At 43.6% G+C, this 17,208-nt stretch overlaps 1 protein-coding gene across 13 annotated transcripts in view; it reads right to left on the bottom strand.

Annotated features, from left to right (window-relative positions):
* The window catches only part of KMT2C (lysine methyltransferase 2C), a 193,635-nt gene that overhangs the window by 27,548 nt on the left and 148,879 nt on the right, over window positions 1-17,208 (bottom strand). For 11 of the 13 annotated variants that reach the window (XM_064162834.1, XM_064162840.1, XM_064162835.1 and 8 more), the window contains 12 exons: window positions 14,953-15,057; window positions 14,515-14,562; window positions 13,261-13,398; window positions 13,044-13,076; window positions 12,284-12,403; window positions 10,092-10,230; window positions 9,646-9,860; window positions 9,465-9,538; window positions 7,258-7,440; window positions 4,754-6,640; window positions 2,816-3,141; window positions 149-1,965 (listed from right to left, as the gene is read on the bottom strand). In XM_064162834.1, the coding sequence (XP_064018904.1) occupies window positions 149-1,965; window positions 2,816-3,141; window positions 4,754-6,640; window positions 7,258-7,440; window positions 9,465-9,538; window positions 9,646-9,860; window positions 10,092-10,230; window positions 12,284-12,403; window positions 13,044-13,076; window positions 13,261-13,398; window positions 14,515-14,562; window positions 14,953-15,057 (5,085 nt within the window). The remainder of the gene's footprint in view (window positions 1-148; window positions 1,966-2,815; window positions 3,142-4,753; window positions 6,641-7,257; window positions 7,441-9,464; window positions 9,539-9,645; window positions 9,861-10,091; window positions 10,231-12,283; window positions 12,404-13,043; window positions 13,077-13,260; window positions 13,399-14,514; window positions 14,563-14,952; window positions 15,058-17,208) is intronic. The other 2 variants (XM_064162843.1, XM_064162847.1) reach the window with 1 other exon arrangement.

Here is a 17,208-nt window from a genome sequence, read left to right as displayed (position 1 = left end):
TACTAGACAGTTTGAGGGTTTTTTGTTATGCCACATTTAAGCTCTACATTTTCTACCTGCTTGTTTCAGTGCCACAGATTATTTAGCTATTTAGTGCTGTATTTTTCAGAAGCTAACCAGAGCACAGACAAAGACCTCACCCACGTACCGATATTGGGGAAAAAGGGCTCTGAACGCTGGCGAATCATGGCTTGCATCTGCCGTTGCTGCTGCTGCTCCTGTCTTTCCTGGTCCAAAAGGTCCTGCAGAAGAAGTGGCTGCTCCTCTAGCAGAAGTGGCCTCTCTCGATTCTGTTGCTGAGCTAATGGTTGAGGGAGCATTATCTGTTGGGGTGCAGATATGCCACTCGGGCCAGGACGACTTGCAACAGCCACAGTTTGATTAGGTGTCTGTCCTGTCCCAAAGTTGTGATTAGATGACTGACCCTGAATAAATCCTGGATTTGGTGACCCTTGAGAAAAATTATGGTTGATTCGTGGAACCATGGCCAAATTGGAATTTAAAGTGTTTTCCAAGATCTGACCAGCAGGTGTCATTAGTGTTTGTGGAATACCTGATGCATGGTTCATTTGCGTTGTTGGCAAGGACTGAGACGGAGATCCTAGAGCCCTTGCTTCCGCAGGATCAGAGCTTTCGTTAGCTAGCAAACTTGAGAGGACTGGTGTGGACCCAGAAATACTGCAAGAGCTTACTGCTCCTTGAAGAGGCAGTGGAGCAGATCCCTGAGCATCTGGATTAGGCACAGTTGTTTCTTGACTAGCAACAGCAGTACTTTTGTCAGGGAGTTCTGGGTTAGCAGGCTGTGCAGGAGCCTTCTCTCCGTCCTTTGTCTCCACTTCAGCAGCCTGGTGAGCAGTTGTGGATTCAGCATTTCCATCAATTTTCTCATTTTCATTCTTCTTTTCCTCCTGAGTGTTTGGGGAAAGGACTTCTGCTTTGATTTCATTTTCTGTAGCAGATTTCTTCTGTGGAGACTGGGTCTCTGGAGGAGAAATGTTCCTATCAGCTTGTTCTTTCTGTTTTGGTTCTTCTGTCTTGCCCTGGATATCCAGTTTGTCATCAATGGGGACACTAAGATCTAGTTCTTCATTAAACATTCCTTTCTTATCCCCCACATCCAGGTCTGGATCTGTGTATGCAATTATATCAAATTCCCCAGATCTGAGAAGATCATCAAGATGAGGATCATTGGTTTCCAAATTATCTAAAGTATCCAGTTCATCTCCTTTCCCATCCTCTGTGTCAAGATTCAAATTTTCCAAATCCTCATCATCTAAATCTTTGACTTCAACCCCCTCAAGGTCTTTCACATCCAGATCTTTTACAGCAGGATCATCAGGATCGAGCTTTTCTTCCAGGCCATCACTTGGCTGGCTGGGAATCTGTAAATTTGCAGATTCATCATTTGGTGCAGATGTAGACAAAGATGGCCCTGGGAACGCATCAGCAACTGGTGGATGACTTAGAGAACGTATTACAAGTGCAGGTGGGTTGTCAGGATTGATTTGATCCTGCTGGGGTTGTGTCATATGCTCCAAACCTGTAGGCATGTGCAACTGGTTAGGGATACCTTGAGAACTATGTCTCAGTGGTTCTGCTGGTCTCGGGCCTGGAAACCCCTGCCTGGGCATAAAGGCTGCATGTCGCTGATGTGCTGCTGCATCCATAATGTTTGCAGCAGGATTAAAAGGCAACCTTGGCCTCCCGTCGGGAGCTCTGTGGCGTAACTCAATAAAGGCCTGACCCAATATATTGTGCTGCTGAACTGGGATTCCTTGTGGAGGAAAATGCTGAGAAATCCCAGATGCATTACTCATTTGTGGATTGCTCACTGGCCGAGGCATATCAACAGAAAGAGATCTTCTCAGCTGTGGCGGAACTCCAGGGCGCTGCATTGGCTGCTGAGGACCAAGGAAACGTTCTTGACCTGATGGTGGACCATGGCCACCTCCTGGGAACCCATATCTAAAATAAAGTATGAAAGACTCAATAATCTTCCATTCCTCAGGACTGCCTTGTCTGGCACGCTTGACTAAAAAAAGTATTCACTAAAATGCTTTACATGAGGCATTCATTAAGATATTTAAATCAATATTTTGACTAATTATGCTTACATTTAAATGAGCTTTATGACTACAATGAAATAATTGCTTTAATTATGTTTAATAAACAACCTGTTTTCAATTCCAATAATAATAATGGATAGAAAACTCTGACAGTAGGAAACATCTCAGTACTACATGTTAATGCAACTGAAGAGTAAAAAAACGCTTTTGTGTGGATTTGGAAAGTACTGGAATCAATTCCCAACGTTGAAAATATGAATTCCTGAGATGCCAAGGTGTGCCAGGCCTGGTGCTCACTCCCCAGCACAGCGTTCCCTGTGCGAATGGCATAGCTGGAAGCTGATGCCTGGTGACACGGTCACCGACAAGGAACAGAACACTGCACTTATCTGTTAGTAAGGCAGCAAAGCTAAACCCAGGCTTCTCCATCTTTCATTTTTACAGAAGAAATGCCCCCAGAGCACGGCTGAGGAGAGCTTGAAGCTCACATAACTTTCACAGTTGGTGAAACTGTGTTGCAGTTTCTCCATTCTGATTTCCCAATGATTGCCAACAACAGACAGCACAAGGCAGCGTTGGTGCAAACACACTCTCTACTGCAGACACAGGAGAGCTCGCTGTAGCTACTCACTACAGGACCCACCTACTCACTAACTACTGTAGGCTACAGATTATTTTTCATCAGAAACCCCCAGATTTATGTAACAATTGCTGTAAATATCCTGGGTTTAAGAGATTGAAGGGCTTACCTAAGACCATGAGGCCTCATCCCCATGGCATTCATATCACCTGGAAACTGAGGTCTATTGAACTGCCCATCAGCAGGAAACGGCCCCCGTTGGTCTTTTGGGTAAACGCTGAACCTTGGCCCACCTGGAGGGACAACAGAGGACCTAATATTCCCAGGATATGGAGGAGGAGGGCGGTTAAACATTTGATTCAAGTTGTCTTGCTGCCAGTGCTGAAGAGGTGCTGCATGGGTAGGAGCTGCTGCATCCTGCAAGGCCTTTTCCTGCCGAACTGCATTCTTCTTCTGCTGCTGCTGCTGCAGAATAATTTCACGTAATTTCTGGCGCTGTTTAAAAAACAAAAATCATTGTGCTTGACACTGCAGCTGAATTGTTTTGTAGTGCTACACTCCACTAGGTTAAACCTTTTGGAAAAAAGAAATTCTTCAATCACTACAGAAAAAAAAATAAACTACCTTAATCACTTCAGAAATAAGAAGAGTGATCAACTGGTGCAAAATGATGGTAGCAGAACTTCATCTTCAGACTTCTGGTTAGAGTGCACAGTCTGAGCCCCTTTCCCCATCTAACATATAACCAACACTCTGCCTTTTTCTGTTGCAACAACGCAGGTCCTTTCACCACACAAAAAGGTGTTCTGAGCACGAGAAGTGACCAGAGGTCTACTGAAGAAAATTCACTATGAGCTTTTTACCAAAGCTGCAGAATTTACTCTGAGTCTGCATGATAAACACTGCCAATTGCTCCTTTAAATCCATTTCCCATCACTCCTTCCACACAAAAGACTGAACAGCTTTCCACAAATTCAGTGTAATTGTTTCAGCAAGAGACCTTCCCCAAACATTCACTGACAAAAACTTTGAGACAATGTGCCTCAAGAAGAGCAATGATCAAAGGTAGGATTCACCTCACCATGTCAGCCAACTGAGAAGTTAGATGTCTAGTCAGAGATCCTCGCCTCTCACTGCCACAAGTCACTGACAGACTTAATTGTCCTTTCAAAGTCTTTTTCACCTCAAACTGTAGGTAAGAGCTATGACATCTACATCTTCAGTGGTTTCAATCACCTACACCTTCAGTGGTTTCAAAGATCACCTACACCTTCAGTGGTTTCAAAGATCACCTACACCTTCAGTGGTTTCAAAGATCACCTACACCTTCAGTGGTTTCAAAGATCACCTACACCTTCAGTGGTTTCAAAGATCACCTACACCTTCAGTGGTTTCAAAGATCACCTACACCTTCAGTGGTTTCAAAGATCACCTACACCTTCAGTGGTTTCAAAGATCACCTACACCTTCAGTGGTTTCAAAGATCACCTACACCTTCAGTGGTTTCAAAGATCACCTACACCTTCAGTGGTTTCAAAGATCACCTACACCTTCAGTGGTTTCAAAGATCACCTACACCTTCAGTGGTTTCAAGCACCTACACCTTCAGTGGTTTCAAGCACCTACACCTTCAGTGGTTTCAAAGATCACCTACACCTTCAGTGGTTTCAAAGATCACCTACACCTTCAGTGGTTTCAAAGATCACCTACACCTTCAGTGGTTTCAAAGATCACCTACACCTTCAGTGGTTTCAAAGATCACCTACACCTTCAGTGGTTTCAAAGATCACCTACACCTTCAGTGGTTTCAAAGATCACCTACACCTTCAGTGGTTTCAAAGATCACCTACACCTTCAGTGGTTTCAAGCACCTACACCTTCAGTGGTTTCAAAGAGCACCTTTGCTCCTTAAAAGTTACTGATCTTTCTATATTCTCTCTATATTGTGGCTCTATCCAGGAGGACCAAATGAGCATCCTAAATGAATGAAGACAACTCTAGTTACAAAGCTATGTTTAACAGCAAGAAATTTCAAATATTAGCAAGAATGGGGAAATTCTTCTCCCTAGGAAATTTTAATACCATCAGCATTAATCATTATTCTCACCTGTCTTAACTTCTCCGTATCTGCCTGAGACATGTTCATGGTATTCTGTGTCTCTGCCACTGCTGTAGTAGGTGCTGGGCCAGGAACCTGTGAAACTTTGGGGAATTGCTGTCCTTGAGAAGTCATTGGAGAGTTTCCAGATGTACTGAAGTTGCCCTCGGATCCAGGCCGTGGCTGTTCGGCAGCATCATGGGCCAGCTGACCAGTTCCAAAGGACTCTGGTTGAGGTCTTGGAGTCATTGGTGGCTGATCATAAGGGTCACGTGCTGGAGCAGCTGGACCATGACTAAATGAATCTGTTATTGCAGGTCCTGCAGGTCTGGGAGTTTGAGAACATGGATCCGACGGCCTGACAAAAGTGCCCTGCAGCCTGCTCTGTGGAGCCGGCAGGAAAGGATCTCTGTTTGATATTAGCCCTGGTCTTGTCATTGCAGGTCTGTTAAAACTCTCTGGAATCCCTGGCCGTGGAGTTGCTGGTTGCTGAGAATAAGGATCACTGAGAACTGGCCTTGGTGTTCCAGGAGGCTGGGCATAGGGATCAGAATGTCTCTGATTTGCTGGGGGTTGAGCAAACAAATCTGCTGGCTGAGCAGGCCTTGGCGTTGGCGGTTGCTGCATATAAGGATCAACTGAGGTGGGCCGAGGGGTTCCTGGAGGCTGGGCATAAGGATCGGCAACTGGCCGAGGAGTACCTGGAGGCTGGGAGTAAGGGTCCTGAGAGGCTGGCCTTGAAATGGGTCCAGACTGGGGGAAAGAGTCGCTCTGCTGCCGCACCCCCCGGGGCGGGTGGGCAAAGGTCTCCTTTATTGCAGGGTGGGGAGTGAGCGGGGGCTGGCTGTAGGGGTCGGGGGGCTGGCTGTGGGAAAAGCTGTCCGCTGGCCGCGGCGTCAGAGCTGGCCTCTCGTAGGGATCCACGGCAACGCGCCTCGGCGTGCCTGGCATCGAGGCGTAAGGGTCCTGTGGGGACTGGGGCGGGCGCAGGGGAGCTTTAAAAGGCCCAGGGCTGCCATCCACAGGAGCAGGAGTAGGGGGCAGCGGTGGCCGTGCATAGGCATCGCTGGGAGCTACTCTCTGTCTCTGGAAAGCATCAGTCCTAGGAGCTGGCTTAGTGAAGAGGTCGCTGCTTCCAGCGGCCAAAGGGACCTTCCCTGGCTGTTCCATGACGATGGGTGATCTTGGGACTCCCAACGGTTTGGAGAACTGCTCCGACGCCATCACAGGCCTGGGTGTGTCTGGTGGCTTTGCATAGGGATCGCTGCTACCTGGAGATGAAGAACATGAATCCCTGACTGGTGAAGGCCTGCTCCCTGACGGCTCAGTGACCTGAATGGGTCTGGCTATGGGTGCCTGTGGCGCACAGGTCTCTAACGATGCGATGCTGTTTCTTCTCACAAAGCTCTGGTTCATGGGTGCTGGTCTGGGTGTTCCCACCATTTTAGCATATGGATCCATTGGAGAAGGAGGTCTTGTGTTTGTGGAACCTGGAGAAAACATCTGTTGTGACGGTGTCTGAGGAGCCTGAGATTGAGACAGTGAATCATGCACTGGGATCCGGGTTGGAGTAGGGGGCGGCGCTTGTGGCTTCAGGAACACATCGTCTGAGGATGCTGACGTAGGCGTGGCAGGTAGCTGCTGCTTTGTAAATAGATCCTTATGGAATGTCTGCTGTGCAGGAGACATACTTCCATTGCCAGTCTGCGGCGTCAAGGGGCTCTGGATCCCACTGCTAGGTGTGTCTGAGCCAGACTGGCTCAGAAGCTGCTGTGAACCGAACTGCTGCTGCTGCTGTTGCTGTTGCTGCTGCTGCTGCTGCTGCTCGTTTTTCACTTGTTCAAGCTTCTGTGTGGCTTCTATCTTGGCTTGCTGCTTACTTTTCTGCCGCATTTGCTGTTTCAAAACGGTGAGGAAAACATTAAGTCCAGGGTATACAAAACCTTTCTGGTGACTGAATCTATAATTAAAACCTTAGGACATATCAAAGATCAATTACAAATAACAGCAAATTGCAGGGTTTAAGTGCAAAGGGAGCAGAGGGTCTAGCTATTTGTAAAGTTCAGTTACCTTGACGTGCACCTTGCTTGCCCAGGAAGAAGCATTTCCCAGGTTGCCTAAAGAGCAGCACTGCTCTGCAGCCTTATATTCTGAAGACAGAAGGTTACTGACAGCTGCAGCAGTGGTGTGAGACAAATGGGCTCTGAGAAACAACAGCCCAGTTTGAAGCAGCAGTCTGCAGGACAAGGTTACCACAAGACAGGGTGTATTAAAAACAAACTACTGCACCAGCCAGCCAGTAAAGAAGAACCTGCTTCTTCCCCAAGATTTAGGAGCTGAAGTTTTAAAACAAAGTTTTCTAAGACTTAGAAGCAGCTTCTCTTGTGACAGCATCTATTTGCTCTCTACACAGGACAGCTGCCATTATGCTTTTCCACAAAGCAAGGATCGAATCAATTTTAGCACAACAGATCCCAACAATGCAGTAAGAAGCTGGAAGAAAGGCAACACACCTGTCTGAATTTCCATTCCTGCTCATGTTCTGATTCCCTCTGCTTTAACGGATCTTTAAAGAGGTCGGAGTCGATGCGTGAGCCGGGATCAATGCTATCCTGTTGCTGCTGCCTTTTCATGGAGTCATTTGACATCTGCACTTTATTGATGCGCAAAGCAGCTCTATTATCCCTGGCTTTTTGCTGGAAAGAAGAGATTTTTTAAAGAAGGGAATTAGCTTAATATTCTTCTGCTAAGTGGCCACACTGCATCTGCTATTCCTACATAATCTAGCAGCAAATTATTTGTGCAGGTTATTTTAGTCTCATGCATGCTTGTGAAAACCAAATTATGCACTTGAAAGGGAACTCCAAATTGGAAAACTTCCATCTCTACAGAAACTCTGCATTTAAGACACAGAGCAAGGAGGAAGGAGTTATTAACAGTAGAGGTCTTCCATACATTCAGTGTCTGTTCAGGTACTGTGCTGTGCCAAGAATGCACAGCTCCCACAGTTTGCCTTTCACATCACATACTGGTGTGGTCTGCAATCTGAAGACATGAGCACAGCATATGATGTTTGGATCAATAAAGGCCACTAATGTGGAGAACTTCAATGACAAGAAAAATACAGTCTACTCCATTAAATAGTCTCTATAGATCACCATCTGTGTTAAGTTAGCAGTATAAACATAGGACATGGGCTTATGGATCAGGAGAAATTGGACTGAAGAACAGCAATTGCTCTTCAATGAGGCATTTTACAGCCACACTGACACTTTAAAGCGTCTAATGGAAGTTTCAAAGAGTCTGTTTTACCACCATCTAGGATGTGATTCCTTTTCTGAATCAAACCCTTGCATCTTCTTTTTCACAATTTCATTTCACAGTTGTCAAGCAGGGGTTGCCTAGCAGAAAAGGCTTTAATCCTTTCCCTCCAACAATGAAACAGTGACATAAATGAGAGCACCAGTGTCACAGCAGCAGAAGAATTAGTGTCATTTTCCCCTAGAAATGATGGGATTGTGCATACCAGAGGAAGTAAAAAGTGTACTGTGAAAATTTACTAACACTCTTCTGAACTTAATTTCTAAGGTAGCCTTCCCTCGTCCCCACAGAGTCTAAGTCCCTCAAGAGAGGGAGCACGAAATGCCAGAAACACTAGCAACAGCTGAATGGCAAGAGGACAGGGAGTGGAACTTCTGTCAGGAAATAACTGCTTCTTGCTGTGTAAACACTCGTGTATGCCTGCAGCCTCCTCCCAGCCATGTGGGAAGTAACTTTTCTCTGCTCCATTTTGGACATCCATCAGGAGAATAGGACTGCATTTGTTAAGAACAATAAAAAGATCTGCTAACAGAAATAATTGTGGAGTGATAAATGCCTGGATACAAATCCACTGGTGGAAGCAGATAGTATCTTATAACTGCTATACAGAAGCAATCACCAAGACTAAATATGGCATGGACAAGATGGTCTGAAGGTGCTGAAGTTATAGGCCTGAATAAAAAGCAGAATAAAGACGATGTCTCAGTGATACAATGAAGATAATAGAGAATTATTATTTTGCAGTGACATGGGGTTCAGAAAGATTAAAAATTCCACTTCTCACATTCAGTCTGGGGCAATGATTTATCCTCTAAAAGCTGTCAGGGAGATAAGGAGATTTTTTAATTTGAACAGTAGGAGATTATGGTGGTACTGTTCAGCTCTGAGCCATCAATATACTTGGGAATCTACTCTGCTTACTAATGTGACCATGCTAAAAAAATGCAGGTGGGGAGAGGCTAAGAGATCAAAAAACATAACTGTGAAATCCACAAAAATCTACAAAGTGAGAATGTTCATTCGACTGCTGTTGTGAAGAAACAAAGAGAAGATGAGAACCAGGAGAGAGGACAGACAATTGAAGTACATTTTCTAACAACAGCTGGGATCCTGTACAGAAAGGGACAGAGCAAATAAGACTTGAGGTATGAATCAAACGTGGCAAAAAGGCAATGGGAATCACAACTGTTCTCATCTCAGCCAGCACCTTCAGATTGCACAATGCTAACACAGTTTGTTCTAAAGAACAGAGATACAAATATTTGGAGTTAGAAGTCAAACTACAAAGTAGTCCTTGTGCTAATCCTAGAACTTCATTTATCTTAAAAAAAAAGAAATGAGAACCTCATAAATATTTGTTTGCTGAAAATATGTAAATGCAGGTGGTGATTGTTCTTACCACATATGGAGCCCTCTCCTGTGAGCTTGCTTTCCTCCACAGTTTAGCAATCTGCTTCACTCTTGTAGCCCAGTCTGCAAGCAAAAAAAAAGTGTTATGCACAGGGCTTTGAAAAGTCTGCTCTGGATTCTTTCAAATCAAGATGCATAAACTGCTAGGAAATATTCAATAAATTACTTACCTGGGAATTCCTCCTTCAGGTTAGGGAAGTTGATGTTTGTATAGAGAACAGGTGCTACGGTTGCCATTTCACCCAAAGCTTCCTCTTTTTCCCACTTCAGAGTGCTTCTTTGAGCATTGGACATGGTGTCACCTTCACCTTCCAGAGGTGGAGCAGAGGGTGCCCAGGAGCTGTTAGGATCACTCACCATCGGGTTGAATGCTGGATTCTTATCCCTGACAAACCAGAGAAGGCTTTGTTTTATAGACAGATTGCTCTCAATATAAAAATCCCCACGATCAGCAAAGTGCTTGTTCTGTTTGCTATTTCAGTCGTGAGCAGGCTGCGAGAACGCAGAAGGTTTTGCAGGGGCTGCCAAGAACTATGGCACAGTATTAACTGCAGCACCTCCCTTTCAGTGATAAATGCTAAACAGAAGACACTTTTAATTTCTCCTCTTGACTTACCTGGTATCAGGATAAGGTTGTTGTGTAATGGGCGAGAAAGTGCCCAGCCCACCGCCAGCAGTCAAAGCTGTATGAGGAAGATGAGGGTTAGGGCCAATCAGGCCATTCATCAGGGGCACTCTCGGAAACGTGTTCTCTCCTGGAAGGAAGAAGGTTAAGTTGTTGTTTAAAGGTGACTGCTTTTAAGGTAGAGGTGCAAGTTTTCAGAGAAAAGCTGATGTCTCATCTAATGAAAAACGGATTGCTTTACCATTTTACAGTAGAAGCCTTCCATGCTTTTCAAGTTCAGATCAATTTATCCTGCTTCCCTATAAGCTCAAGGGACTCTTTTATAGTGTATCATACACCTGCACAGATGCTTTTGTCAATGGAAAAAATAAAGTTTTTTAAATAGCTCTCCAAAACTTTTGTGGCAGTCTGTGCTATGTTACTGTGCTTTGTATTGAGGCTAATGATCTGTCAGATTTGTTACACCCAGACCCAAGCAGCAAGAGTGGAGAAGACTTTTTTCAGCCCTTGCAGAATTGTCCTTAGCTACCTGAAGTAAACCTCTCTTCTGAGACTTCTTAGTCCATGTACCAAAGTAAGCCTCATGATCTGCTCACTCCCTGATTTGTAACCAATGGAACAGATAAATCTAGTCAAGTGAGCATCAGTATTTTCTAATTAAATGTCCAGCTTTGCAGTACAAATGCAGAAACATTTATTTGATTACAGCATTACAAATGTGGCACAGGCAGATTCGTCCCAGCAGATGGTATTTGCAGATGTTCCCACACAGAATTTACACTGGCCTTGAATCCCTGCCATTTAAGTGCAATTACAATTGTTGTTCCAGCACTCTCCTAAAAGCACAGAAGTGGCTCAGGAATTGGATGTATCTGTAGGATGCCACTGTATCATTCTCTCATGCTCTAGGAGACTGTCTTGTAATCTATGGATTAGACACACGTGGCAGCAAGTACAGCTTGGATAAACCCCCACAAAATAACTCCAGAGGACATGTAACTGCTAAATAGTACACAGGAGCTGCAAGGACCTGACAAACAAAGGGGATGCAGAGTCAAGGCCTCTGGTTCGCACTGTAAGATCGCACATCTTCATGAGAAGAGATCACTCATTCCATTGAAACTGCTGAAACTTGATGCAGGCTTCCCCACTATTGCAGCATTTATCTCACAGAAACATGTGGATCACTACACCATAACTGAACCAAATTATAAATCTAAAACTTTGGAATTGTGGCAGTTCCCACAGGGAGAGGTTAAACAACTTGAGTATTTGAGCTCTCTAAGATTATCTCCAAGTACTCGAGTAACTAGGGAACAGGCAATGATATCTTTATTATCAATCACCCCATTATTTCCTTTAAACTCTCTCCTTTCTAAGACTTTTTGAAGTCTTTGCTTTTCATGGAGGTTCATCCAAGCAGGAAAGCAATCGTTCTTCTTACGATTACTTCACTGGTGAAATAAATTTGCATACTACTTTTTTTGCAGCACTGGTATAACAGAATGGCCACTCTTCACATGGGCTCAGGGAAAATCCATTCAAGGTGATGTTTGATGGGAAGAGAGTGCATTTAATTATGTTTATACATACTGCTAAAGAAACCCAATAATGCTCCACTGGTAACAACAACAAATAAAATCAATCTGGCCCTTGCTTTCAATAGAACAGCAAGAACGTGCTCTGGCAACTCATGATAATTTAGGTAGTAACAAAGAAAGTAAATTATAATCTCTCAGCTCCACTTAAAAATCACTTTGCCTTCTCTCTGTTATTTGGACAGCTAATGTGTTAAACTGAATTCTTAAAGGAAATTAAGACTCAGTAAGTCACTGCTATGCACACTGCTTCCTCACCCTTGACGAGGTACTCAAAAGCAATTAGAAGAGAACACACACTTTATTACAGACACATTTCAGAACTATGAAAGTGTCACTTACAATAAAAGCTCCAATATGTCAGAAGAATTTAAAGCAACTGTCCTTTTCTAGTATCAATATTTACGTGCATGTTAATCACAGACACCCTTCAGAACACTTTTAGAACAGTATTTCATACACTAACAAGGGCAGTTCCCACCAGCTAACAGCAGCAGAAAGCAAGGTGTGTCCTAATTCCAGTACTAAAACATGCAGACTTCTCATGACCCTGTTGCTGTTGGTAAAAGCAACAAAGGAACATACCTTGGCTGTGCAAAGACATAAGTTGTGGTGGAGGTGGAGGCTGTGGCAAAGGAGTTGGCTGGGTGGTCGCTGGACTTAATACAGCTGTGAACAAATCTTCAACATCCTTTCCTCCTAGCTCTGCAAAAACAGCACCAGTGAGCTGGCTGCATCGTTTACACACAATATTATTGCCCTAGTTCCATCTGGGAAAGAGTTCATTTTCCTCCTAGTAGCCGGTACAGTGCTGTGGTTCGGATGTAGTGTGAGAAAAAGGGTGTAACACACTGATGTTGTAGCTGTTGCTAAGTAGCGCTCTTCCTGAGTTAAGGATTTTCAGCTTCATACCTCCTGCCAGCCAGTGAGTTCACAAGAGGCTGGGAGGGAGCATGGCCAAGACAGCTGACCCAAACCAGCCAAAGAGTCTCAGTATATGAACTGGGAGAAGCTGGCCAGGAGGGGCACATCAGTGCTTGGACATCTATCAGTGGGTGGTGAGCAATTGCATTGTGCACCACTTCTCTTTCCCTGGGTGTTCTTTATCTTTCGTCTTGTTATATTCCTTGCCATTACCATTACTATTCATTTTTTAGTTATTATTTTATTTTAATCATTAAATTGTTCTTATGTCAGCCCCTGAGTTTTACTATTTTTTTCCAGTTGTCCTCTCCATCCCATTGTCAAGAGGGAGGAGTGAATGAGCAGCTACCTGGTGTTTAGTTGCTGGCTGGGGTTAAACCAGGACAGCTTTACAGAAGGCACTGATGATCAGAATACATACCTGGGATTTTGTACAGTTTGCCAAGAATAGCACCTGGACAAAGTAAAGACAACACAGAATGAGAGATCATCAAACAACACATAACAACTAATTCTGCAGCCAAGTCCAAACAGCTGCCTTATAAAATACAGAGAGATTATCTGAGAAAAAGTGAAGATTTCCTGACAAGTTTTCCAGAAGACCAAAATCAAGTACAAAAAAAAAAAAAAGAAATTACCATCTGTGACCATTTTGTCTAATTCTGGGCTGAGGATTCCATCCAACTGCTCTTCACTCAGCGGCCGTGAACTCGGGTTGACATTCGGCTGAGGCAGAGAAGAAGGATCATCAGAGAGGGGACCAATATCCAATCCAGCTGTAGGAGGAAAGAATACTAACTTAGACACAAACAGTTCAACTTGTTGGTATAGAATGAAGAGAATGACACACCTTTCTGCTTTTTTCCCTAGAGCTGAGCTATCAACTAAATGAAGATTTTCTGAAGTTTGAAAGGTATAGCAAAATTGGGTATTCATTAGGAGAGGCAAACAAAACCACACAGCATTTATCTCCAGTTTACTGTGGTGATGTTGATTAAACAGAGTGCAACTGGAAGGATGGGAAACAAGACCACTGAGCTCAGGTTCAACATGGTTTTGAGTGCACAGTGTTCAGTAGATAGCCCCATTGCCTTTTAAAAAGCAGTCGCACCAGCAGTCAACACAGCTCATCCTCATGTACCCTAAGTTACACTCCAAATGTTCTCATAATAGCACACTAAACATCTACTGAAGTGCAGGCAGGATCAAACAAGCTACAGAAGTTTCTGTTTCAAAAAACAACTACTGAAAGTTCCAGACCAAGTGATTTGTCGGTGCTGGGAAAATACAACTTGCTAAGTGTCCTCCCACCACTTACTGGTCAATAAATTTCTCAAAAGAAAAAGATCTTTGAGAAAAAAAATCCCTCAAAACTTCACACTTCAATAAATATATTAGACATTAAATAAAAGCAAATCTAAAACATGCTGTTCTACATAGTACCAACCTGTGTTTTACAGAAAGTGATGAATCAGTACCCAGTGGAAACAGAAAGATTGATGCTGCTTTATTCATGCTTTAGTATACTCACGTTGTTAAAATGCTTTTGATTTACCAAAGCTAGCGCTACGATAAACACTACGAACCACTACTAGAAGGAGTATTGTAATTAACAGTGGCAGCAAGAAAATGCATGGGGTTGTATCATGAAACACAAAAACTCAGGAAGGTTTGTAAAAGCTGTAAGCAAAACTGTATGCAGTTAAATGCAAAGTGCAGAATTTATAGGTTGTGTTAGACTCAAACACCACGGAAAGAGTGGAAAATGAAGGCGTGAGTTAGTGGCACAACAAAAAGGAGTACTAGTGTCTACACATGCAGTTCTCTCAGCTAAAACCACTAGGAAAGATGACTACTTCTAACCATGGATCATCCACTGTTTAGTTTCTTACCAAATGGGGAGGGTGAGTTCTCAACCTGGAAAGTGCATAAATCAAGACCTACAGGACCCAAACCAGATAAAATGGATGATTATAACACGAAAACAAACCAAAAAAACCTAAAGAAAAAGCTGCATGCTGAAAAAAGCTACGCAGGTATGACAGACAACAGCAGCTGTGTTTCACTCTCTCTCAAGCAGCAAAGCAAAGAGCCAAGTAAAACAAAATGTTGGAAAGACTGGGGATTCTTGGTTCTTGTGGTTGGTTTGGTGGGGGTTTTTTGATAGAAGGCAACAAAATCATCTCAAACCAAGGCATTCTTAAGAGATGAAAACTGTATCTGAAACCACCTAGAGCACAGCCTATAGATACAACACAACAAACAGATCTACAATAAAGAGGCAAAAACCCCCTAACCAAATACTGGACAGACCATACAAATACACATACCTGAATGTTCTCCAGACTTTACCAAATCATCAGAAAGTATGCCAAGAATATCATCATCGGTATTTAAGACCTCGGAAAGATCAGCCAAAGGATCATCGGTGCTGCCTGCGTAAGATGCAATAAATGGAACCAATCAGCCACGACTCTGCTGCCGTGTGTCTGAGTTTGTAACTCAAGCTGTAGCACATCAACCAGGACACAAGGGCCTTCTACAGCGTGTTGTGGACTGCACTCCGGGCTGAAAGACTGCGATGACCTCTGGAGGTCCCTTCCACCCCACCCCCCCAGCATTCTGTGATCCTGTAACTAGCATCCCCTCCCATCCAGCACTGCAGACACCTTCAGATGCTCAGGTTGTTTGCTATTTTCCCCAGGACAGTAAAAGTAGCAACAGCATCTATCAGTCATGTGGAAGAAAGACTGTATAACATAGGGAAAATGTCTACCTTCTAGTGAGAAGTTGCAACCTCTAAGACAGAAAGGCCTATAAATGTGGAAGTCAGTAAGTAGGTTCTAGAAAGAACACAGCTCACAGCAACTCCATGGGGACTATCATTTCAAAAAGCAATCAGTTACTTCTCTAACTACCACTTCTTTTCCTAAGACTACAGAGCAACCAGTTACTACACTCGGACAGATAATTAAGACTAAGAAGCAGTAGTAAGGGAAAAAAATTGAGAAGCTATTTTTAAGCTCAGAGGAAATCCTGAAGAAGTGAGAAGAGGCAGAGGTAGAAAGCCTCATGTTTGGTCGTTGTCTATGAAAACCTGGCCTGGGCCCACCAATAAATTACATTAAATAATGAACTCTGGATATGATTACCTTCTTGACATCCAATCCATTAGAGACAAATTAATCCAAATGGCCCATCTGGCTTTATTAACTAGTTTTTTAAAGGACTATTACAGCTGTGCAACAGCTGAAGGAAATTGTTAGACAAACAGAAGTTGAAAAAAGATGTTGCTGAGGACAAGTGCAGAGTGCTGTGACTATGTGACCAACTGCTGCCAGACCAGTGAAACACCATGAGCCGGCAAACAGGCAGATAATCAAACAGAGAGAAGGGGTTAATATGAATCATAAAACATACAAAGTGGAAACAAATAAATGTGGGCAGGTTGAAGAGGGAGCAGAAGTCAAAGAACCAAGAGATTCCATGCATACGCTGGTATCTTTCCTGCTGTGACACCCCGGCTGCCCCAGGAAAGCATTTCTAGCTTAGTTCAGAGGACTAGTGCCAAGGATTTACTTATACCATGATGCTGCTCTCCACTCTGCAAGCTGTTGAGTTTTACCACAAATTACAAAGTTCCTCTTGTTGTTTTTCAGAAGCAACCTTTTCCCTCCTACCATCACCAAAAGCCAAAGAGAACAGTTCTTCTCTCCTTCACTCTTATTCTTTCTTTTTCTCCTCTGCAATGCATACAGGATGGTACCACCATCCTAATGAAGCCATGTTTTATGTCTACCACTCACCTGGGTGGATCAGTTTACCAGCGCAGCCCAGTCTACATCTGCATAAAGAATATGGCTCCTACTGATAGCAGTGGAAGCGTTAAAAAGTGCCACAGAATTGCCTCACTTTGTGGGTACAGTGCTTTGGGAAAAGCGCTATGAAAGGTAAGGGTTTGAGCAGAACCTGCTTGGTTGGCTTTCTGCCTTTGCTCTGCTCTGGGGGACTTTTTTGAGACAGCTGTCTTCCTCCTGGCAACAGGGTCTAACCAGGCAAGTAGCTAACACTGGGCAGAGCAGGGTGATGTTAATGACTTCAGCTGGTTGGCAGGCAAAGGATTAACTTTAACCAGACTTTAACTTCTCTGAATTTCTACTTGAAGGCATGCAGGTCTCAGCAGATAAAAACCCTTGTGAAGGGAGCACTAAAACTGTGTTAGCAGCCTTTAGTTCTTCAGCAGCATTTTATGCTGCTGTGTTTTTCTCCACAGCCTTTAGTAACATGCTTGGGAACAGTCCCTAAAAATTCAACTTCTAATTTGAATACAATTATATTGTATAAGTAGCTAGAAAGAGCTCAAGTGGAAAGATATGACTGAAGAGTTTACAACCCGTGGCTACTAACTGGCCGTGAATAAATTCAGGCTTCAGATTAGAGGGCTCCTAACTATTAAGGCAATCAGGTTCTGTTATGGCTTTCTGATGAGATAAGTATGTTGGAAAAAACCCTACCTGCTTTCAAAATGGAGCTTGTTAAGCTATAAAAATGCTGAGTATTGGTGATAGCAGAGGGAAAGACTCAAT

This window comes from Pogoniulus pusillus, chromosome 23 (assembly GCF_015220805.1).
Source record: "Pogoniulus pusillus isolate bPogPus1 chromosome 23, bPogPus1.pri, whole genome shotgun sequence".
In the NCBI taxonomy this organism is placed as follows: domain Eukaryota; kingdom Metazoa; phylum Chordata; class Aves; order Piciformes; family Lybiidae; genus Pogoniulus; species Pogoniulus pusillus.
Note: the sequence above shows the minus strand (reverse complement) of the source record. Positions and strands in the feature narration are given on the sequence as shown.